A 25,167-nucleotide genomic window follows, 5' to 3' on the forward strand; every position below is an offset into this window, starting at 1 on the left:
AATCGGCATGCTGAACTGAAACATTTCTGTACAACTACATGATGTTTAAAAGAGAAAAGAGGGGCTGGGAGTTTGGCCTAGTGGTAGAGTGCTTGCCTCGCATGCATGAAGACCCGGGTTCAATTCCTCGATACCACATACATAGGAAAAAAAAGCCGGAAGTGGTGCTAGGCTCAAGTAGTAGAGCTCTAGCCTTGAGAAAACCCAAGGACAGTGCTAAAGCCCTGAGCTCAAGCCCAGGACTGGCAAAAAAGAGAGAGAGAGAGAGAGAGAGAGAGAGAGAGAGAGAGACAGAGAGAGAGAGAGAGACAGAGAGAGAGAGACAGAGAGAGAGAGAGACAGAGAGAGAGAGACAGAGAGAGAGAGACAGAGAGAGAGAGGGAGAGAGAGAGAGGGAGAGAGAGAGAGGGAGAGAGAGAGAGGGAGAGAAAAGAAATATGACAATGAGCAATGAAAAGTTGCACTATTATAAAAATAAGATTCCAGGAGACACACTATAACTATCAAATACCAATTATTGTTAGGTTTTTGAATATGAAAGTCTCAGGAAACTAATTCATCACATCACAAAGCCAGAAAACAAATGTAAAAAAAGATGGGGGGAGAGGGAAAAAATTTTAAATAAAAAATTTTAAAGATAATTAGAATAACAATTTCTCCATCAACAAAATGCACTTCCACTAAAAATAAAAGGCCAACGGAATACATTAGGGCCTGTCATCTGAGCTACTCAGTCGAGGTAACAGAATCACTTAAGACCCAAAATTTCAGATTATAGGAAAGAGAGGAAGATTTTTCTCCAATAATGTTTTTAAAGGGGGGGGGGAAGAGATACAAAAGGCAAATTCTCTCTATTGAGAAGATAAACTCTTATTAAGAATCCCAGTTGGAAACTGGTGGCTCACGCCGGTAATCCTAGCTACTCAAGAGGCTCGGGAGGCTGAGATCTGAGCATAACCATTCAAAGTCAGCCTGGGGAATGGAAAGTCTTGTGAGACGCTTATCTCCAATTAACCACCAGAAAACCTGAATGGCAAAGTGATGCTGTGGCTCAAGGGGTAGGGCGGAAGCCTTGAGATGAAGAGCTCAGGAAAAGGCCAGAGCTCAAGACCTAGGACCAACAACAAAAAAATAATGATACTCATGATCCCTAATCTATAATCACATATACCCAGAAAATAAAAATATTTTATTTCTAAAAATCCATAATTTGTCTTATTCTTTACATTTTGGTATTTTTAACAAGCCAATGAGCACCTATCAGTTCATCTATACCTTTTACTATTATTATGTTCACTGCTCAGCAAATCTGTAATTTAATGAAATGTCAAATAAATTTAAAATATTGTACTTATCCTGCTTAGAACTAAAAAGCAAAAATCCTAATAAAGTTGCAAAAATAGACATTTTTTTGTGTGCAGGTCCTAGGATGCTATCCTTGGTTTTTCTGTTCAAGGATAGCACTCTACCACTTGAGCCACACTTAGAGCTTTTCTTTTTTGGGGGTGGAGAGGTGGGGATAGATTATTTAGAGATTGAGAAAGCCTTTCCTGTTCTACCTGGTTTTGAACTGCAATTTGGAGAACTTAGCCTCCTGAGTAGCTAGGATTGTAGGAGGAAGCCACTAGAGTACAGCTTAGACTATAAAATGTTTAAAGAATTCTTCTGTTACTCATCCAACATTTTTTAAAGTGACTACAATTTGCCAGATATTGACATCATAATGAAGGCCAGATAAAATATGGTATCTTTAGTAAGTGAAATCTGTATAACAACCATATGAAAAATAAAACATGTGTTGGCTTAACCATACATAAGAATAATTTCCACTGGTGTGATGGCTCACACCTGTAATCCTAGTTACTCAGGAGCCTGAGATCTAAGGATCGAGGTTCAAAGCCAGCCCAGGCATAAAAGGACCGGAGACACTTATCTCCAATTAAACTCTAGAAAATGGGAAGTGGGGCCTGGCTCCAGGGTAGGGGGATAGCCTTGAGCTGAAGAGCTTAGGGATTAAGTCAACTCAAACTGTATACCCCCATTACCTTTTCTTCAGGCTTTCTCTTTGCAATGATGTAAGTAATGCCACCCTTTGAGGCAAGCTGGGATGCCAGCAGCCCACTTCCCCAGGCACCACAAGCCTGTGCCCTACAGCCCATCCTCTGATAAGCTACATATTAAAGGTGAAGTCTACTCAGCACCAGAGAGCCCAACTACAGATCAGCCTTCAGTGACTTACAACCAACAACTTCCCACAACAAATGCAAATGTAATATGTAGTCCCAATATGACACAATAACAAGCATGTTTTCTAAGGCCCACTATATTGTGATCTTTATGCTGGGACCTATAGAACATTTCAAAAATACTAAGACCTAGTGGTCATTAGCAGTACTGTCAGGTGCAGATGAGGCCTAAAAGAAAGACTGGAGTCCAAGGCTAAATCTGGGCACACAAAAATCCATAATACCCCATTCCAAAAGACAAAACCCACTCCCGCTAAAAGAGAAAATGAAAAGCTACCTATAAAATACAAGTTAACTTTCATTAACTTCTGAAACATCAAAGAATTCCTTGATTTTAGTTCTCACATTTGACATATGAAACATTCTAAAAGTTGGGGGAAGGGTCAGTACTAGGAATTAAATTTGGGGCCTCCAAAGCATTCTACCACTTGAGCCACATTCCTCACTTACCTTTTCTTTTTCTCTCTTTCTCCCGTATTTGTCTGAAGCAGCTTTAGACAAAGACTCTCCCACCTCGGCCTCCCGAGCACCTGGGATCACAGGCCTCTGCCACCACACCTGGCCATTCCAGAAAACGGCACAGCAACGACCAACCCAACAAACCACTGGAGACTGAGACTTCTATCTAAAAGGACTCAACTTAAGGAAGTAAATATTTAAATGACTAGTTCACAATCTGATTTTTAAAGACTAAACCCATTCTTCCTAATGTGTAAAAAAGTTTCAGACTAAGTCTATATTTGATTTTACATATTGCAAAAAATATAAAGAACCTAAGTTTTTTTCAACAACATAATACAATACAAGCACCACAGCGACATGACTTTTATCACACACAAAAGATTTTTTTGCCAGTCTTCAGGCTTGAACTCAGGGCCTGGGCACTGTCCCTGGGCTTCCTTTGCCCAAGGCTAGCACGCCACCACTTGAGCCACAGAGCCACTTCCAGCTTTTTCTGGTACGTGGTACTGAGGAATTTAACCCAGGGCTTCATGCATGTTAAGTCAGCACTCTATCACTAAGCCATCTTCCCAGCCCCTGTCACAATTTTTTTAAATTAATATCTTAAATTTTTCCCATTCTAGGCATTTCAAATGAATGGCTCCAATTTATTTACAGCAAAGAACCATCCTAAAATTTTAAATAAAAACTTAATCTTCTAACGGATTTGTCTAGACCAAAAGCAAAAGTTTAAAAATAAGTATTTAAAATAAACATGGGAACAATCACTCACAGAGGAACATGAGAAGCAGGAAAGACAAGAAGAACAACACTAAAAGAAACATCCATCAAGAAAAAGACCTGGAAAAGAAACCAAAACTTAGAATTAAAGATCAAGTGAGGCTTGGTAGGACGGGGGAGGGGAGAAAGGAGGAGATGACCTAACTGGACAACTCCAAAAATATTACAAGTACTAACACAAAAATTAAAATAATAATTTGCATATAAGAATTACATAAAAAACTGAAAGCTCAATGAAGATTTGATTATGAAGGCATAGAAATTGATAAAACCAAGTGAAGCACAGCCTATGAGAGTGACTGAAAAGTATTCAGGACTTATATAAACACAAAAATATAGTATGTCATTAAATATACTGGAATTTTTCCTATGAACAAAAGGGTCAGGATCTTCTATCATGAAATATTTTAAAAATATAAAGATTCATATCTATTCAAAATAATAAAAGTAAATATAATTAAAACATTTGTATGTTAAATAATAGTAACAGTCTAAAAACAGATGGAAGTGGGAACTGTAATGTGATGAAATGTTTAACACAAATACTAATCTCATTAAAATTAAATTAAATAAATGTGTATCAATGCAGGAAAACAGAAAGAGACTAATAAACATTCAGGGGAAAGAGTTAACATAAAAGAAAATTAGAGTCAGGTGGCTCACTCCTATAATCCTAACTATGCAGGAGGATGAGATCCGAGGATCAAGGCTCAAAGCCAGCCAAGGCACAAAAGAGACTCTTATCTCCAATTAACCTCTAGAAAATCGGAAGTGGGGCTTGGCTCATGGGTAGGGTGGTAGCCTTGAGTTAAAGAACTCAAGGACAACGCGCAGGCCCAGGGGTAGAGCGATAGACTTGAGCTGCAGCGCTCAGGGATAGCCCTACTCTGAGTTCAAGCCCATGACAACCCCGCCCCCCAGACAAAAAAGGAGGGGGGGGGAATTAGCAGGGCAGCAGTGGCTCACATCTGCAATCCTTCCTACTCAGGAGGCTAAGATCTGAGGATCAAGGAGCAGAAAAGTCCTTGAGAGTCTATCTCCAATTACCACCAAAAGAAAGAAAGAAAGAAAGAAAGAAAGAAAGAAAGAAAGAGAGAGAGAGAGAGAGAGAGAGAGAAAGAAAGAAAGAAAGAAAGAAAGAAAGAAAGAAAGAAAGAAAGAAAAGAAAGAAAGAAAGGAAAGAAAGAAAGACACACACAGAAGTAGAGCTGTGTCTCCAGTGGAAGAGCATTGGCCTTAAGCAAAAAAGCTCAGGGACAACACCCAGGCTCTGATACAAACCCCTAAGACAAGCACAAGGAAAGAAGAAAAGAAAAGAAAAGAAAAGAAAAGAAAAGAAAAGAAAAGAAAAGAAAAGAAAAGAAAAGAAAGGAAAGGAAAGGAAAGGAAAGAAGAAAGAGGAGGAGGAGGGGGTAGGGGAGAGGGAGGGAAGAAGGAGGAAGGAGGAGGGAGGAGGGAGGGAGGAGGGACGAGGAAGAAGGTTTACTTTTGCTTTTGTACAATTCTTGAGTCACATGCCTTTGTACATCACCTTTATAAGGACAATCTTAAAAATTGAGGGCTGGGAGTGTGGCCTAGTGGTAGAGTGCTTGCCTAGCATGCACAAAGACCCACATTCGGTTCCTCGGTACCACATATATAGAAAAGGCCAGAAGTGGTGTTATGGCTCAAGTGGTAGAGCTCTAGACTTGAGAAAGGCTAAGGACAGTGCTCAGGCCCTGAGTTCAAGCCCCAGGACTGGCCAAAAAAAAATTTTTTTTGAAAGACTGGCCAGGAGAGTGAGCTAGTAGTAGAGTGCGTGCCTAGCATATACAAAGATCTGGGTTCTATTCTTCTTTACCATATACACAGAAAAAGCAACAAGTGGTGTTATGGCTCAAGTAGCAAGTGTCAGCCTTAAAAAAGCTAAAGGGCAGCCAGTACCCAGGCCCTGAGTACAAACCCAAGGACTGGCAAAAAAAAAAGAAAGAAAGAAAAAGATTCATACAAACACAATTAACAAAATATTAGTATAATCAGATTCAAATTCCATAGCATATGTTTTATGCCATTAGTATCATTTTCTATTCTCATAATAATTAATATTAAAATATTCTCAGTCACATTGATCTCAAATTTATAATTACAGCTTATCAACTGTTTTCAGATTATTCCTAGAATATGTGCCTACAATAACTTTGTTTTCGAAGTATCATACCATTAACCCTGTGATAACTGGCAGGTTATACTACACTTATTACTGAAATCATTACAACCTAGAACTAGGGTTTTCTTTTTCTGACCAGTTCTGGGGCTTGAACTCAGGGCCTGGGCACACACACACTCCAAAAGACAATCAAGTTTTAAATCTTACAATACCAGTCTAAATGTAAATCATAGAAAAGTAGTATTTCTATTTATCATGACAATTATCAAAATTTTAAATCCTAATGGTACAGTTTTAGAAAAGGCTAATAACCCAAGCCATTTCATCATTTGCATAAGAACTTCTTTATCCTGCACATGCAAGTGCGCGCACGCGCGCGAGCTCTTTCTCTCTCTCTCTCTCTCTCTCTCTCTCTCTCTCTCTCTCTCTCTCTCTCTCTCTCTCTCTCTCTCTCTCTACGTGTGTGTGTGTGTATGTGTGTGTGTGTGTGTGTGTGTGAGATGGGACTTGAACTCTGGGCCTGGGCACTATCACTGAGCTCTTCAGCTCATGGCTACCATCCTACCCCTTGAGCCACAGTGCCACTTTCAGTTTTCTAGTGGTTAATTGGAGATGAGTCTCACAGACTTTAGTGCCCAGATTGGCTTTGAACCACGATCCTCAGATCTCAGCCCCTTGGTTAGCTAGGATTACATGCTTGAGCCGCCATGCACTGCAGCTGTCTTCTCAAAGTTTTCTTCTTCACTTAACATTCAAGCTACAGCAAAAACATCAACTAGTTCTCATATAACTTTGACACTGTATTATTAAACAAGCAACAGTAAATACATTAATGAAGCTACTGCCAATGTTTACATTTGAATCAAATTTATCCTGATTTATACATTATAGTTATAAATCTACAGATTGATCTAGAATCATAAACTCATAAGGCAATCATCACTTGTTGAGTCCTGGTTTTTTTTTCTTTTTCTGTGTATGAGGTACTGAGGAATTGAACCCAGGTCTTCATGCATGCTAGGCAAACATTGTACCACTGGGCCAAACTCCCGGCCTGAGTCCTGTTTGTGTTAAGCATATTTACACATTTTCTCCTCTATTTTTATTATAAATTACACAAAACCAGTAGCAACGCTGGGATTCAGAGCCAAAACCAAATAGCTGGCATTGCCTTTCTTGAGATCAGGGATTTGAAACTCACAGTATGTATGCAGGGAGCATACATAAACCAAGGGGAGATAAAAAGAAGCAGAGGGGTAAGACCTCTGGCAAGCTAAAAAGCAAGGACAGGTGCTCAGGTGAAAAAGTGGCTATGGTTGTATGAGATTATATAACCATTAGACACTCACACTAGGTAGCTTCTTGAAAGAAACTGGAAATTCAGACTGCTGTGTAAGCAACAATTATGAAATACTTGTAAGTAAAAGGAAATTTTAAATGAGAATGACTAGCAAGTATGCTCAGCAAGACACATGGAACAACACACTGATTCCTAACTCAGAAAAAATTCTGCCAAAACTGCACTTTCAAATCTTTCCAGTTGCCATGCTCTTCCTACAATCTCAGAGCTTTTAACGTTTCTGATATTCCTAATACAGTTTTCCTGCCATCTTCAAGTTAACCCCTATGCAAATTAAAGATCTGCCTTCAAATATTACTTCACTAATGATGTATGTTAATTCCTGCAACAAATCCCCCATTTCAGGCTCTCAGGGCAAATATCCCTGCTCACACCACCGCAATTTCATATTCAAGTCACCACTAAGGTAGGTGCCTGTCTACTCTCCAACAGACCACAAGGAAACCCTGGAGGACATGTCTGCTTTTAGTCATCTCTAATGTCCCAAATTCCAGGAGAGTGAGTGGCAGGCACAAGCAGCTACTCTACCAGTACAAGTGTGTGCTGAAGGAAGAGAGGAAGGAAGGTCAGATAGAACACTGCTGCTACTACGGTTCTATAGTACTTCCACAACAGCAGAACTGAACAACAAACTCTAAACAAAGCTGAAGAAAGGAGACCATGATGAGGGGACTAATGCATGTGCTCCTGCTTTAAAGATTACAACTTGAAACCAGATGCTGGTGGCTCAGACTTTAATCTAGCTTCTGAGAAGACTAAGATTTGAGGACCGCAGTTCAAAGCCAGTCCATGCTGGAAAGGCTAGGAGACTCTTACCTCCAATTAACCACCAAAAAAAAGCCCGAAGTGGAGATATATGGCGTGGTAAAGCACTAGCCTTAAACACCAAAGCTCTGGGACACTGCTTAGGACCAGTATACATACAAATTCATACACACACACACACACACACACACACACACACACACACACACACACACACACACACACACGATGCTTAGGACCAGTATACATACAAATTCATTCACACATTCACACATACACACACACACACACACACACACACACACACACACACACACACACACACACACGATGCTTAGGACCAGTATACATACAAATTCATTCACACATAAATACATACACACACACACACACACACACACGGGATAGCACTTTAGCCCCTGTACCAGACCAATACAAACAAATAAAAAAAAAAATAAGTAACACATTTAGGGTGAAAACTACCAGCTAAAAAAAGCTCTCTAGGGGGGCCGGGAGTTTGGCCTAGTGGTAGAGTGTTTGCCCAGCATGCACAAAGACCCGGGTTCAACCACATACATAGAAAAAACCTGGAAGTGGTGCGGAGGCTCAAATGGTAGAGGTAGAGCTCTAGCCTTGAGAAACTCCAAGGAAAGGGCTCATGCCCTGAGCTCAAGCCCAGGACTGGCAAAAAAAAAAAAAAAAAAAGCTCTCTAGGGGTTCCAGGCTAAATTCAGTTGGTAGAGCACTAGCCAAAAATTGAAAGCAGGAGATAATGAGTTCTTCAAGTCTTGTTCTTAGGAAAAATAAGAAAAAAGACTGGGGGAGGGAGGGACACCAGGAGTTTAGCCTACTGGTGGAGTGCTTGCTTAGCATGCACTAAGACCCAGGTTCCATTCCTCCATACCACATACATAGAGAAAAAAGACAGAAATGGTTCTGTGGCTCAAGTGGTGGAGCTCTAGCTTTGAAAAAGCCCAAGGACAGTGCTCAGGCCCTGAGTTCAAGGCCCAGGACTGGCAAAAAAAAAAAAAAAAAAAAAAAAAAGAAAAGAAAAGACTAGCTGGGCACAGTGGCTCACACCTGTAATCCTAGCTACAGAGGATCACAGTTCAAAGCCAGCTCAGGGAACTAAAGTCTGTGAGACTCTTACCTCCAATTAACCACCAGAAAATTGGAAGTGGCACTGTGGCTAAAGGGGTAGCCTTGAGCTGTACAGCTCAGGGACAATGACCAGGTCCAGAGTTCGAGCCTCACAACCAACAGAGAGAGAGAGAGAGAGAGAGAGAGAGAGGGGGGGGGGGGAAGAGAGAGGGAAAGAGAGAAAGAGAATGCTCCCCAATAACTCAGCCATCGCTACCTCCATTCTTTTTTTTTTGACAGTCCTAGGGCTTGAACTCAAGACCTAAGCACTATCCTTGGGCTTTTTCCTCAAGACTAGCCCTCTGCCACATGAGCCACAGCACCAATTCCAGCTTTTCTATGTATGTCGTTCTGAGGAATCAAACCCAGACCTTCGTGCATGCTAGGTAAGCACTCTAGTACTAGGCCAAATTCCCAGTCCCCACAGTCCATTTTTTTTAATTAAAATTTTAATAAAAGTTGACCAGATGTCAGTTATAACAATATACGCTTTTGGTCCCAGCTAGTTGGGAGGTTAAGACAGGAAATTCCCTTGAACCACACACGAGCTTAAGGCCACGCGAGACAACAAAGTAAGAGACTCTATGTTAAAGGAAAAGTCAAACATATTAAAACTACAGAGATTTGTAACTTTAAAGATACCTAGAGCTGGATGCTGATGGTTCACACCTGTAATCCTAGCAATTCAGGAGGAAGCCTAGGCAGGAAAGTCTGCAAGACTCTTATCTCCAATTAATCACCAGAAAACCACAAGTGGAACTGTGACTCAAAATGGTAGAGTGCTAGTCTTGAGCAGAAAGAGCTCAAGGACAGAGTCCAGGTCCTGGTTAAAGCCCATGACATCCAAAAATAATAAAGAAATCTAGAATTCTATCCTTACAAGAAATTAATAAATACTACTTTTATATTACAATACCACCTTGCCTGGGTGTTTCTATAACACACTGCATGATTTTTATTAAATTGTTACTAAAATATTGATATAAAAATTGTCAATTTGGGGCCGGGAGTTTGGCCTAGTGGTAGAGTGCTTGCCTAGCATGCATGAAGACCCAGGTTCGATTCCTTGGTACCACATACATAGAAAAAAGCTGGAAGTGGTGCTGAGGCTCAAGTGGTAGAGCTCTAGCCTTGAGAAAGTCCAAGGACAGTGCTCAGGCCCTGAGCTCAAGCCCAGGACTGGCAAAAAAAAAAAAAAAAAAAAAGTCAATTTACTAATTTAGGCTTGCATTTATCTCTGATACTAAACTTATAGGTTAATCCTGGTGCAGAATACTCCAAACTTCATTAAGTTTGTACATCAACAAAGTATGTAACTCTAAAGGACAATAGCAAAATAAAATAAGCACAGTGTTTTAAGCCACAAAGCCTTTCAACAGGCATCTAACAGCTTTGTGCGTCTGGTTAGACGCTATGATACATGGTCTCCCTGCATAACACAGGCTGGCCTGAAACTCACAATGCTCCTGTTTGCCTGTGAAAGTATAGCTATGCACCAGCATACCCAGCAGCCCTGTAACCCTGTAACCAGAGAATAAAGTCAGAATCTGGTAAAACTCACAAAGTCACAACCAAGTTAAAAAAGGGGGGGAAGAAAATACTAAATTGGAAGCTTAAATTTGAGGTACACGTTTAAAAGGAACAATTATTTAAAGTTTTTAAGTCAATGAAAAGGGTAGAGTGGGTCAGAGGGGAGAATGCTAGACAAATGAAGAAGGGGAGAATGCAATAAAAAATTCAATGTATATCCTACAAAATTAAGAGATAATAAAATAGGTCTTATAATTAAATAAATTTCTCGGCTTTTTTAGAGGCATTTGTGAAAGTAAAAACAACAGTGACAGTAAAAAGAAAAAAAACGGGCCAGGAGTTTGGCCTAGTGGTAGAGTGCCTGCCTAGCATGCATGAAGACCCAGTTCAATTCCTCAGTACCACACACATAGAAAAAGCAAGAAGTGGTGCTGTTACTCAAGTGGTAGAGCTCCAGCCTTGACAAAAGCCCAAGGACAGAGCTGAGGGCCTGAGTTCAAGCCCCAGGACTGGCCAAAAATAAATAAATAAATAAATAAATAAAAGACTAAAAAAATTGCAGGGCAGGTGGCTCACACCTGTCATCCTAGCTACTCAGGAGGCTGAGATCTGAGAATCAAGGTTCAAAGCCTGCCCGGGCACTACTAAAGACCACGAGATCTTATCTCCAATTAACTACCGGAAAACTGGAAGTAATGCTGTCAATCAAGGGGTAGGGTGGTAACCTTGAACTGAAGAGCTCAGGGACAACGCCCAGGCCCAGGGATAGGGCAGTCAGTAGCCTTGAGCTGAAGAGCTCAGGGACAGTGCCCAGGCCCAAAGTTCAAGCCCCGTGACCGACAAAAAAAAGGGAAGGGTTTGTGAAGCACGTCATTTGAAATATGATGTAAAAATCAATGTTAATAAATTCTTTAATAAAAAAAAGGAATGAAGGAAGGATGAAAGGAAGGAAGGAAATTAACTTTGATGGGAACTTTTAGTTCCCCAGTAATTCACTTGAGGAATAATCAGAGGCAAGTTTGCTGTCCTCAAGAAAATATCACTGAATCAGGTAAGAGTTCAGTGAAATATTGTAGCCATGAACTATAGTTCTTCATAAAAGCAGATCCCTTAGGGTGTATGTATAGAAACAGTTACCACTTTTGCTCTCTAATCACAAAACTGAAACTGGAGGCACTAGCCATCTTGCTCTAATCTACTAGTAACCGATCTTACCCCATTTCACTTCTCAAGATTGCTCTTCTGCTGGAACTCAATAGTCACCTGCTAGAGAGGGTCTGACTACTCTCTCACAACTAAACAATATTTGGTAGGTACTTGTTGAATGAATTAATTTCAGTAATAAAAAATGGGATGACAATTTAAAAACAAGTATACATATTAACAAAACATCTGATGCTCAACCCAATTTGAAGTCTACAAAAAGAAACAAAAGTTCTAGCTTTCAGGCAGGGTCTCGCCATTTATTCTTTCTGCTCCTGGAAATGAATGAGTAAAGCATGGCAAATTCCAAACTTATATGAAGGTGTATCTTAATTCTGACAAATCACAGCAAAAATATGATTCTGTGTCATATGCAGTTTGTAAAGATCTGGTGATGCACAAGTAAATACAAAGCTAATTTTACTATTAGTAGGTTGTAAAACTAAATATAGCATTAAATATAGCTTGACAGACATGTAGAAATAAAACAAAAGAGGATCCAGCTGGGCGCAGTGGCTAATGCCTGTAATCCTAGTTACTCAGGAGGCTGAGATTTGAGGATCACAGTGAGTCTGAGAAAGAAAGGTCATTTGAGCCAGAGTGGCCAGAATGGGCAACACAGGGAGTGAGGACAAGCTGCTAGTGGAGAGCATCAGGGAGAAAGGGCAACAAGAGAGGGAGCGGAGGAAGTAGGGAAGGCACTCGTGGACATCAAGGGCATGGTTCTGAGACGCGAGTACTGTCATTATCACCCCAGCACCACCACTGCTCTTCTACACTTTTCCTTTTTCTTTTTTTTTTTTTGGTTGGGGGGATACCAAACCTGGGGTTAAAACTCATGGCCTGGGTGCTGTCCAAGACTCTTTTGCTCAAGGCTAGCACACTGTCACTTGAGCCACAGCACTCCTTCTGGCTTCTTCTCATTGGTTCATTTTGGAGTCTCATGGCCCTTCCTGCCCGGGGCTGGCTTTGAACAGCAGTCCTCAGATCTCAGCCTTCTGAGTATTAGCCAGGATTACAGGAGTGAGCCTCCAGTGCCTGGCCACGCTAGCTTTTTAAAAAGTGTAATGTATTACATTCAAAAGAACAAGAGATACTGCAGCCAAGAGCTCAGCGCAAATGACTCTAAAGCTCCTGAGTGAGCTTACAGACTACAACCATATAGCACTGCCCTAGTCCCAAGCTACTCCCAAAGCTTTTATCTACACATACTAAAGCAGAAATAGAACAACCAGGAATCAAATAATAACCACAGAGACCTATCAGCACCTCATCATTAAGTATACACATTCTGAAGAGGAAACATTAGAAAACAAAAATTCTCAACATCTGTTACTCACATAAAATGCCTCAAGCAGTGAGAATAACTTACCGTTACAGACTTCAGTGTCATGCCATGGTAGGTGCCCATTGTGTCGATTTTAAAGCCTTCCGTTTCTACAAACAAAAGGGGGGTTGTTATAAAGATTATTTCATGAAAGATAAGAAATCTCAAGTTAGCCAAGGACTGGTGGCTCACAACTGCAATACTGGCTACTAAGAAAGGCCTGAGATCTGAGAATCATAATTTGATACCAGCCCAGGCAGGAAAGTCCTTGAGAATCTTATCCCCAATGAGCCACCAGAAAACCAGAAGTGGCACTGTGGCTCCAAGTCGTAGAGTGTTAGCCTTGAGTAAAAAAAACCTCAGTGACAAAGCTGAAGCCCTGAGATAAAGCCCCAGGGCCAACTTAAAACACACACATACACACATACACACACACATACACACACACATACACACACACACACACACACACACAGAGCCAGGTGTGGTGGCTCACGCCTGTAATCCTAGCTACTCAGGAGGCTGAGATCTGAGGATCATGGTTTAAAGCCAGCCTGGGCACTAAAGACTGTGAGACTCTTGTCTCCAATTTAACATCTAGAAAAGCAGAAAAGATGATGAAGCTCAAGGGGGAGGGCGGTAGCCTTGAGGTGAAGAGCTCAGGGACAACGCCCCAGCCTAGAGTCTGAGCCCATGGCAGACAAAAAAAAAAAAAGCCACAAAGTCTAAAGTTATCTGAAATTATACGTGAAAGTCAAACATTTTTACTGAACTATAACACTGAATCTATTATGTATAAAATTTTTAAAGACACTAGCCTCAAAAATATATTTTATAGGGCTGGGAGTTTGGCCTAGTGGTAGAGTGCTTGCCTAACATGCACGAAGACCCGGGTTCGATTCCTTGGTACCATATACTTAGAAAATGCCAGAAGTGGTGCTGAGGCTCAAGTGGTAGAGCTCTAGCCTTGAGAAAGTCCAAGGACAGTCCTCAGGCCCTGAGCTCAAGCCCAGGACTGGCAGAAAAATAAATTAAATATATATATATATATATTATACACAGCAACAAGCCTATTGCACAGAAATTGGTTAAGACTACCTCTCTGACTATGTTCAAAAATTAGATTTACTATTCTGAAACCCCAAATTATTTACTAGCAATAATAATAGTACCACTAGAAAAAGCAGTATGAATAGTTCTAAAACCATAAAAAGTTGTGTCCCAAAGTTCCAACATGTTATTTATAGTTTGTAAACAGCAATGCAATCAGAGCCCCAGAACACTGCCAAGCATTCCTTGCTTGAAAAGGGTGATATCGCAAATATTTAACACTTTGCAGGCCACACTGTCACTATATCCAGTTTTGCTATTATAATACCAACACAATATAAATAATATTTTCATCTACACAAAATAGGGCAGGTATACCATAAATGGTTGGACCCGTTCCCTGGGCTGCTTTTCATGATTCATCCATAATGAAAAATTGCAGTGTCTTCCTAAATAGATTAACATCAATACACAAAATTCACCACAGGAAGGCAACAGAGTCTTTAAAGAACACTAAATAGAGATTACAGATTTTTTTTTTCTTTTTTTGTCGGTCATGGGGCTGGAACTCTGGACCTGGGTGCTATCACTGAGCTCTTCAGCTCAAGTCTAGTGCTCCACCACTTTAGTCACAGCATCCCTTCAGTTTTCTGGTGGCAAATTAGAGCTAACAGTATCACAGTCTTTAGTGTCTGGGCTGGCCTTGAACCATGATCCTCAGATCTCAGCCTCCTGAGTAGCAAGGATTACAGGAATGAGCCATAGCACCTTACCTCCATGAAACTCTTACATCCAATTAACTACCAGAAAAACCAAAGTAGCACTGTAGCTCAAGTGGTAGAGTGCTAACCTTGAGCAAATAGAGCTCAGGGACAGAGCCCAGGCTGTGAGTTCGAGTCAACTGAGATTGAGAGACAGACACACACAGAACTAGTGTTAGTAATAGCAAACAAAGGTGTTAGTAATAATAAATATTTGTAGATCGTTTCATATCAGACACCTTTTTAGAGATATCATCTTTATTAAGTTTACTTCCCAAGTATAATCCTATGAGATAGGGACTAATGCTACACACACACAATCTTTACATTAGGAAACAGAATACAGATAAAAAATAATACTAAAATTTTACACAATATAATGAACTATAACACAAGCTATCTGCTTCTAGAATTGAAGCTACAATCAAGGATTAATTTTTTTTCCTGTTAACATACTATTTTTAAGCTTTGCTTCTACATATTCTGTCTAAACAACTTCAATTGTGCTATCAAAGAACTAAAGATAATCTATAAATGAATCAACATGCCAAAAAATTTATTTACAAAAATATGAGTGAGCCAGGCCTGGTGGCTCACACCTACAAGCCTAGCTACTCAGGAGGCTGAGATCTGAGGATCAAGGTTCAAAGCCAGCCTGGGCACTAAAATCTGTAGACTCTTATCTCCAATTATCCTCTTGAAAACCAGGAGTGGTGCTGAGGCTCAATGGGTAGGGCAGTAGCCTTAAGCTGAAGAGCTCAGGGACAGTTCCCAGGCCCAGAGTCCAAGCCCCATGATCAACAACAACAACAAAAAAGTGAGGGCCATGAGTGTGGCCTAGTGGTAGAGTGATTGCCTTGCATGTACGAAGACCCAGGTTTGATTCCTTGGTACCACCTACATGGAAAAGCCAGAAATGGTTTTCTGTGGCTCAAGTAGAGCGCTAGCCTCAAGGAAAAAAAGCCCAAGGACAGTGCCCAGGCACTGAGTTCAAGCCCCAGGACCCAGGGTGAGGGGAGGTGGGGGAGTAGTGAAGCAGATTTACCCTGCAAAAGAGACTTCCCCAATTTTAATTCTTAAACATCAGGACATACTGCCTTCGAGGTCATCATTACTATAGTAAGAGGAGGGTAAGAGCAAGCAACTTGCCTTCTTTCCCTTTGAATCTTTCCTGGTCGTATCTGTTGTAGGCAGCTGGGATAGGCTGCTTAGTACGCAACGTAGGATCCTGTGGAAAAATAAATTATGAGTTACATTAATATTTAAAATACTACTTTAGTACTTATAGTTAAAGCGGGTCCTGAGGCTTGGGAGCAAAATGTCTTCAAATTACAATGCACACCAATACTTTCATTAAAATTTCTATGTATAATTGTACAAAGTATTAATGTTTTGACAAAGATTTAAAAGTAATGGAATAGTTTTCTTCACTGATTATTATGACTGCTTTACAGGGCCAATAAATGATGGTATAGCCAGAAACAAAATTAACTTATTTCGATAGAGTGCCTACGTGAATGTTAAACTATTTTGGAAATTAGGTGCTCTGATACATTATTTTTCTTCCAACTTCAATAAAAATATTTTAGTGCTGCCAAAAAAAAAAAAATGTACATTACATTCTTACCACGGGTGCTGCATTAGGAGCTGGTCGCTGTTCAGGGGCCCGCCCTTCTTCTCTGGCTTTTACAGACTGAAGAATTGCAAAAATATTCTTGGAAAAGTTCTACAACACAAATGAATTCTAGTTAACTCCAGCTAGGTACACAAAGGCAGTCAGCAGTTGGTACCTATACTTTCTTCCTCCCAGTTCTTTCCTACTGTAGCTCCAGGTTTTATCACAAATGCTATGGCTAGGATGTGGCCTGTCTCCACAGCATCACAAGCTGGAGGCCTGTTTCTCAGTGTGGTGATGCTAAGGTAGTGGGGCTTAAAAAAGGTGGGGCCTGGCTGGGAGTTTGGCCTAGTGGTAGAGTGCTTGCCTAGCACGCACAAAGCCCTGGGTTTTGTTCCTCAGTACAACATATACAGAAAAAGCCGAAGCGGTGCTGTGGCTCAAGTGGTAGAGCACTATCCTTCAGAAACTCAAGGACAGTACCCAGGGCATGGGTTCAAGCCTCAGGACTAGCATAAAATAAAAGAGGAGGAAGAGGAGGCTGTATTCTCTTATTTATTTCTCTTATTGTTTGTTTTGTTCTTGTCTTTTCCTTTTTGATACTGGGATTCGAGGATATAGCATTTGCCTAGCAAATGAGCTATACTCCATTCTATTACTGACAACAAATATTGACAGTTGTTTTCCTTGAAGAAACACTTTCTTCATTTTCAAAAAGTATCTATCTGTCAAATGCCCAAGTCTAGTTACCCGAATAATAAATGAGTTTTGCAAGAAAGAGAGAAAGGGTAAGACTGAATGAAATACATTGTAAATAGATGTGGGAAATTAACAATGAAATTCTTCCCTATAAGACTAATGTAAGCTAATCAAGAAAAAATATACCAAAAGAAATGTATTTCTAGCTGCTGGGCATGGTGGCTCACACCTGTAATCCTAGCTACTCAGGAGGATGAGGTCTGAGGATCACAGTTCAAAGTCAGTCGAGCACTAAAAAGTCCTTGAGAGTCTTATCTCCAATTAACCACTATGAAAAAAAAAAAACAAACAAACAAAAACAAACTGGAAGTGGCACTGTGGCTCAAAGTATTGAGCTGAAGAACTCAAGGATAATGCCCAGGCCCAAAGTTCAAGTCCCATGACAGACAGACAGATATATATATATATATATATATATATATATATATATATATATATATAGTGTGTGTGTGTGTGTGTGTGTGAAATTACAATAATAATTTCACAAAGTAGCTGATTCCACTAACAAATCAACCACTATATTCTGGTGTGCAGACCTGTTTTAGCCATTCCAATTGCATCACATAAAATATTAGAAGAAACAAATCATCAAGATTTAACCTAACTTCACTGAAGCCATTCCAGTGGCTAAAGAAACAACGACAACTAGCCATGTGGTACCACTGCAGGGATCCATGCCACAGGCCAGCCAGTACACCACCCCACATCAGTGAGAAATGCAATACAACCTCACTCTATTGAGAAAACTGAAGAAAAACAAATCTGCTTTACAAACAAACTGAGAGACACATCACTAGAAGAATCAATGAAAACATCATCTGCTACTTCTGCATGGTAGAATTATAGGTCATTACTTTCTTCCTTTACTGACCTTTTCCATGATCTTTTCAACAAACATACACATCTATGGTTTGAACAAGTCCTACAAAATATGTTCAATGCAACAGTCCTGACAGGTGAAATCTTGCAGAAGTGACTGCTAAGATGGCTTTAAGTGGTGACTGAGCAGGTTAAGTGGTTCGAAGAGTACCTCCTAACAAAAGCATGAGTGCTGTTTCCTTTCTTGATCAGGGGAAAGTTTCCTGTCCAGCCAGTGTCCTTTCTTTTGGATTCCACACCTCCAGAACAATGACCCATAGAAAATTCTGATCATCACATATTACTTATACTGTTATAAATAATATAATTTAATAGCATTATAAAATTGGGTTGCATTATTTGGGGTGTTTTAACATAGGTATACTAAAGAATGTATTTCTATTTCTCATGGCAATTTAAACCTGTCTTCTGTCCCTGGAACATAGAAAATAAAAAATAAAGTCCTGATCACCAGGAAGAATAATGAAGGTCTGTAAGAGTATAGTTTAACAGAAAAGAAAAACAGTATACTGAGAGATGATAAACCAGAAGTATTACTTTCTTTACAAATGTTAATACAGAATCAAACCTAGATAGCAATTATTAAACTATTAACTTATTTTTAAGTATAGTGGTAACAGAAACATTAAATTTGGACCACTAGGCTTTTGAATTGTGGGGCAATCCTGCCACCTAGAGCTTAAAAAAAAAATATTCATCTCAGTTATTTGAAAATCTACTGTTTGAGGGCTGGAAATGAGGTTTAGTGGTAGAGTGCTTGCCTACCATGCATGAAGCTCTGGATTCAATTCCTCAGCACCACCACATAAACAGAAAAGGTCGGGGGGGGGGGGGGAGAAGGGGGGAGACGTTCAGGTGACAGAGTGCTAGCCTTGAGCAAAAGTTCAGGGACCAGTTCCCAAGCCCTGAGTTCAAGTTCTAGGACTGGCAAAAAAAAAAAAAAATGCTGTCCAACGTAAAAGAAAAATAAGAAAACATCAGTTGCTTTATTTCTGTAAATTTAAAATTTCTAATAATTATCAGGATCCCTGTAACCCATAGTATGTTTCAACAATTAATCATACTATGTAATGAAAATGAATGTGCAGATCATTTGATTGTAAGTAAAAGTGAAAAATGCAAATTTTCTCAGCATCAGATTTCATTACAGTTCTAAGCTCTGGAGAATAATTCTTTACTCATAAGTCATGTATGATTCTTTACTCAAAACATCATTTATGGAATTAAAACACCCTTGTACAACTAATTCATATAAAAATAAGTTGAGCACCAGTGGCTCATGTCTGTAATCCTAGCAAATCAGAAGGCTGAGATTTGAGGATCAAGGTCCAAAACTAGTCCCGACAGTGAAGTCCATGAGACTCTTATCTCCAATTTACCACTAGAAAATGGGAAGTGGCGTTGTGGCTCCAAGGGTAGGGCGGTAGCTTTGAGCTGAAAAGCTCTGGGATAGCATCCAGGCCCAAAGTTCAAGCCCCATGACCCACAAAAGGGGGGGGGGGCAGGAGTTTGGCCTAGCAGTAGAGTGTGTAGCATGCACGAAGACCTGGGTACCACATACATAGAAAAGCCGGAAGTGGTGCTGTGGCTCAAGTGGTAGAGCTCTAGCCTTGAGGAAAGCCCAAGGACAGTGCGCAGGCCCTGTGTTCAGTCCCCAGGACTGGCCAAAAAACAAAAGCAAAAAAAAAAAAAAAAAAGATGTTGAAAGTAAGAAAAACAGAATTCTTTGTGCACTTGTTAACGGTTTATTCAGTTTGTGTGTCTACATCTTTCTTTGGGATGTTGTCCCTGAGCTTTTATTTTCTCCCTCAATGCTATCACTTGTGCCACAACTCTAATTCCAACTTTTTGGTAGCTGTTTGGAGTCAGGAGTCTCATGAACTTTCCTGCCTGGACTAGAGTAGCTAGGTTTACAGGTGTGAGCCACAGGCACAAGACGTAACAGCTTAACTCTTACTTATATGATCCAAAGAATTTAAGACTATGTGGACAGGAGGAAAAAACAGAGAGCAAAGGAAGGGGTGACACTGTTCAGAAAGAAAGGTACTCATTACTAAGTTGTGAAACAGTAACCCCTCTGTAAATCACTGCTATAATAACAATAAAAGATAATTTCTTTTTTTAAAAATTCAGGGCTCGGGCCGGGAGTTTGGCCTAGTGGTTAAAGTGCCTGCCTAGCATGCACGAAGACCCGGGGTTTGATTCCTTGGTACCATATACATAGAAAAAAGCCAGAAGTGGTGCTGTGGCTCAAATGGTAGAGCTCTAGCCTTGAGAAAGTCCAAGGACAGTGCTCAAGCCCTGAGCTCAAGCCCAGGACTGGCAAAAAAATAAAAAATAAAAAATAAAAAAATAAAAATTCAGGGCTGGGAGTTTGGCCTAGTGGTCGAGTGCTTACCTAACATGCATGAAGACCCTGATTCGATTCCTAGGTACCACATACATAGGAAAAAGCTGGAATTGGTGCTGAAACTCAAGTGGTAGAGCTCTAGCCCTGAGAAAGTCCAAGTACAGTGCCCAGGCCCTGAGCTCAAGCTCAGAACTGGCCAAAAAAAAAAAAAAGGCTGGAAATGTCGCTGTGGCTCAAGTGGTAGAGTGCTCAGTCCCTGAGTTCAAGCCCCCAGACCTGGCCAAAGCGCGGGGGGGGGGGGGGGGGGGAATTTAAGGCTAAAATCTAAAAATTCAACTATCAAAACCAGTCTGGACTAGATGCTAGGGCATATGTCTATACTTCTAGTACTTGTGAAGTAAGAGGAAGATCAAGGCTTCAAGGCCAGGCGGGGCTAGAAAGTGAGAACTGTCTCAAAAAAGGGATATATACTTTTTTTGTTTCCAAGTGTTAATCCTTTGGCTTTATAGATACAAATGCACAGAACTGTATCTTGTCCCTTAATACATAATTTCTAACAGTGAAAAGAACAAAAAGGAAGAAAGAGAAGGATAACAGAAGAAAAGTGGCAAGGGGGCACAAAAAAATGAACAGAGCAAAGTAAGACAAACTTCAAATTCCTGGGGCAAAACAAAGTAATATCTCCATTAATAAGGAACTAATAAATGCCTACCATTTCACAAGAGAACAAAACATCTAAAATAAAGACAAAAATATTTGCTGACTGATTTATGAATGTCCTCTATATGGAAAACAATTAATGCTGATTTCAGCTCTCTGATGATTCAGAAAGCCTGCAATCAGTATTCTACTATATCAAGTTTAGACAAAACTCTAACTCATCATTAAAATTAGGCCACAGTTTGATTTGCAAATGATGCATGAATCCTATTTTTTTTCCAGCTTATTCTATACTGCCCCTTGAAGATTTATATTACTACTGATCCCTTAAAGACATATAACTTGAACACTCCAAATCCAATTTTAAGCAATTCTGTCACTAAGGTCTGAGTAACATGTGTTAATTACCTTTCCTGTGCTCTGTAAGATAGTTGTCCGTGTCCTCCACACCCTCTCTCTGCTGACAATATCTCGAGTCACATCCACCTCTGCATCCACAAAACTCCTCTGTTTAAGGGCAGTTATATCATCATCTAGATCAGTCTTGATAGTAGATCTTTTCTTAGCCATAATTTTGGCTTTGATTGCAGCAATTTTTTCCACTGACATAGCTTCAGACAAAGACCTAAAAGCAATTTATTCTTAAATTTTTCCCACAGAGATTCCTTAAATATGTTTTCATATATTCATAAAATTTTAGTAAAAAGTTTAAATAGTAATTAAGATTTTCTTATCTGTAAAATTGATACACTTGATGTTCATGTAAGCACAGGTGACTTATGCATATAACTGTAGCGACTCAGGAGGCTGAGATCTGAGAATTGCAGTTTAAAGCCAATCCTAGCAGGAAAGTTCAATAGGCTCCTATCTCCAATATACCACCAAAAACTGTGGCTCAAATAGAAAGAACACTAGCCTTGAACAAAAAAAGTTCTGGGACAGTGCCTAGGCTGAGTTCAAAAAACGTTTGTTCTTGAGGTTTCAGGTAAGAACAAGAATTGTCTAAAATTGGAATAAAGGTTTTTTAAACATTGTAGCAAAGACTTCCATGCTCCCAGACTTTGAATGAGATTGATTTGAAAAGTAATAGACTAAGTTGACAAATACCTGTAACAGCTACTTGGAAAACTAAGAAGGATCAAAGCTAGCCCAGGCAGAAAAGTCCATGAGACTTCCTGTCTAATTTAACAAAAACATGCCTAATTGGAAATGTTTTCAGTGACAAAACACTGGCTGCAAACAAGTAAGCAATGTACAAGAATGCAAAGCTTAAATTTACATCCCAGTTATACTTAACACAAAAGACTGGGGCCAGGAGTTTGGCCTAGTGGTAAGTGCTTGCCCACCATGCTCAAAGACCAGGGTTCGATTCCTTGGTACCACATACACAGAAAAGCGAGAAGTGATGCTGTGGCTCAAGTGGTAGAGCACTAAACTTGAGGAAAGCCCAAGGACAGTGCACAGGCTCTGAGTTCAGTCCCCAGGACTGGCAAAAAAAAAAAAAAAAAAAAAAAAAAAAAAAAAAAAGACAAAAGTAATAGACTAATCTTCAGAGGAAATTGTAAGGAAGCTCAGTATAAAGACACTAAGGCTACAGTGTTTAGCCAAGTTAACAGAGAGAACTGTGAGCAAAAAGACTACAAAGTTCTGAAAAACTTGAACTTCCCTAAAAAATAAACTCATATGATGTCAAGCTATGGCGCAGGATGTCAACAGGCCTCCTTGACATCTACTTGATGTTGTTTCTGTAAGCATACATTATCCAAGAAGAGCTAAGGCGGCATGGAGACTTCCCCCCCAGTTTCAAAGAAAGGCCTGGGAGGTCTAGCAACCTGTGGCAGGGTCAGATCTCTGCAAACAGGGAGAGAGGGCAAAGCACAGAACAATGAAGGCAAAGCCAAAGACACAATCTCCAGAAGTTATGGAGATGCCAGGAATATGGAATGCTTGCTGCACCGCAGGCAGTACAGAGTGGCAGCCTATATGTAATATAACCTGCAAGTGGCCAGACCATCCTAGTGGGTTATCCCAGACCACTGGGGCTCACTTCCTGACACACCTACCACTGAGCTCAGACATGGCTTTGGAGGATTTAGTATTTGCCCTGCTGAGTTCTGGTCGTGCTTTGGTCCCATTCCTCCTTTCTATATCCACACTCCTTTTCATTAAATGTTCAGAGTATACATTGTGCTTTTGAAATGTTAGGAAGGCTCATTTTGAAGCGTTTGCTCTGAGTCTCAGAAGAGTCTAGAACTTGCACATTTGACAAATGGTGACTTTTGGAAATGGACTGAATTAAATTTATAATACAAAACCTACACAATGAGGGCCAAGGGTGAAAAATTAATAGTTTAATTATAAAATGACCACAGCAGATTCATGTAGTAAAGACCCGATCCCCCTCAACAGGATATTAAGGAAAGGGGAGGATTATAGTTCAAGTCCAGCCCAGGCCAACAAGGCATGCATTGTAATTCATGCCTTAAATCCCATCTATGTAGGAGACAGAGATGGAAGGACTATAGTTCAGGAACAGCCCAAGGCAAAATACATTAGACGGTGAGTGAAAATTAAGCAAAAAGAACTAAAGGTGTTGCCCAAGTGGTAATGCACCTGTGCCAAGCAAGCTCAAGGCGCTGAATCCATTTGCCCAGCACTGACATGAAAATAAATATACAGTAAGGGAATACTATGGTTGTTTGGGGTGGGGGGGGTTGTTTGGGCTTTTTTTTTGGGGGGGGGGTCCATCATGGGGCTTGAACTCTAGACCTGGGCCCTATCCCTCAGCTCTTCAGATCAAGGCTAGCACTCTACTACTGGAGCCACAGTGCCACTTCCAGTTTCTTGTGGTTAACTGGGGATAAGAGTCTCATGGACTTTAGTGCCCAGGCTGGCTTTGAACCATGATCCTCAGCTCTCAGCCTCCTGAGTAGCTAGGATGACAGGAGTGAGTCACTAGAGCCTGGCAACATCCTGTTATTTTATATTAAGGAACAATCCCTGAATCTTCTGAGAATAGCAACACAGGTATATAACGAATGAAGAAGATAAATGTAATGCAGATAGCATTTTCCATACATACTTACATATAACTTACTTAACTCATCTCCACTAAAGAAACCCTTACCTGATCTGCTCAGTCTGTACAATTCCTTCTTTATGGCCCTCCAGCCGGGCAGCCAATCTCTCTTTATCAAGGCGCACACACTCTTCATCCTGGAAATAATCACCAGTAGTGAGTAAACTTCCCATTTTTATTCAATTTTGAACAAGAGAAATCACACAAATTTTTCTTACCAAACATTCCCCACTTTGCAGTTCCAGATATTCCTGTACTTAAGCCAGTATCAAGACTGTTTGGTCACATAAAGACAGGTCATTTACGATGGACACAAACCACAGATGTTCCTTAAGAGTGTGGTTCCATTCTGATAAATCCAACATAAAAAAAAATACTAACTACTCTCAGGAGGCTGAGACCTGAGGATAATGGTTTAAAGCTAGTCTTGCAGGAAAGTCCAAAAGACTCTCATTAATCACCAAGAGGCTAAATAAAAGTAGAGCTGTGGATCAAGTAGAAGAGTGTCAGCTTTGAAAGTAACAAGGCCCCAGCACAGAGGGACAGACATGGACGGGGATACACACACACACAAGAGTCCTAAGCCAAAAACTGTTCAACCTACCTATCCTACTCCCAGCTTGACACATATACCAGTCCACCATTAGACAAAACGGGCTAGCAAAAGTCCATTCTGTGATAAAGAGGTAGGCAGCTCTTACAATTTATCAAATACCACACCAAAAGTGAAACGCTTTGTAATGAATATAGGCCCGTCAATTTTTGTACCACCTAAAAGCAGAAGAACCATCCAGACACTGGTGACTTGTGCTGTAATTTTTCCTCCCGGTTCTGGGCACTATGCCCGAGCCTCTTTTGCTCGAGGCTAGCGCTCTACCACCTGAGCCACAGCACCATTTCTGGCTTTGTTTATGTGGTACTCAGGAATCAAAAATCAAGGCTTCATGCATGCTAGGCTAGCACTCTACCACTAAGCCACATTCCTAGCCAATGCCTATAATCTTAATATCAGGAGACTGAGACCCAGAGAACCCTGGTTCAAAGCCAGCCTGGGA

The 25,167-nt window shown here is 40.4% G+C and overlaps 1 protein-coding gene across 1 annotated transcript in view; it reads right to left on the reverse strand.

Annotated features, from left to right (window-relative positions):
* Cdc73 (cell division cycle 73) overlaps positions 1 to 25,167 on the reverse strand; it is a 93,792-nt gene that overhangs the window by 55,192 nt on the left and 13,433 nt on the right. Inside the window, exons 6-10 of the mRNA XM_090341482.1 lie at positions 24,161 to 24,249; positions 21,442 to 21,658; positions 16,398 to 16,496; positions 15,920 to 15,998; positions 13,005 to 13,069 (exon numbers count right to left, since the gene is read on the reverse strand). Of these exons, the coding sequence (XP_090197608.1) occupies positions 13,005 to 13,069; positions 15,920 to 15,998; positions 16,398 to 16,496; positions 21,442 to 21,658; positions 24,161 to 24,249 (549 nt within the window). The remainder of the gene's footprint in view (positions 1 to 13,004; positions 13,070 to 15,919; positions 15,999 to 16,397; positions 16,497 to 21,441; positions 21,659 to 24,160; positions 24,250 to 25,167) is intronic.

Source organism: Megascapheus bottae, chromosome 10, assembly GCF_031878675.1.
Source record: "Megascapheus bottae isolate mThoBot1 chromosome 10, mThoBot2.hap1, whole genome shotgun sequence".
Lineage (NCBI taxonomy): Eukaryota > Metazoa > Chordata > Mammalia > Rodentia > Geomyidae > Megascapheus > Megascapheus bottae.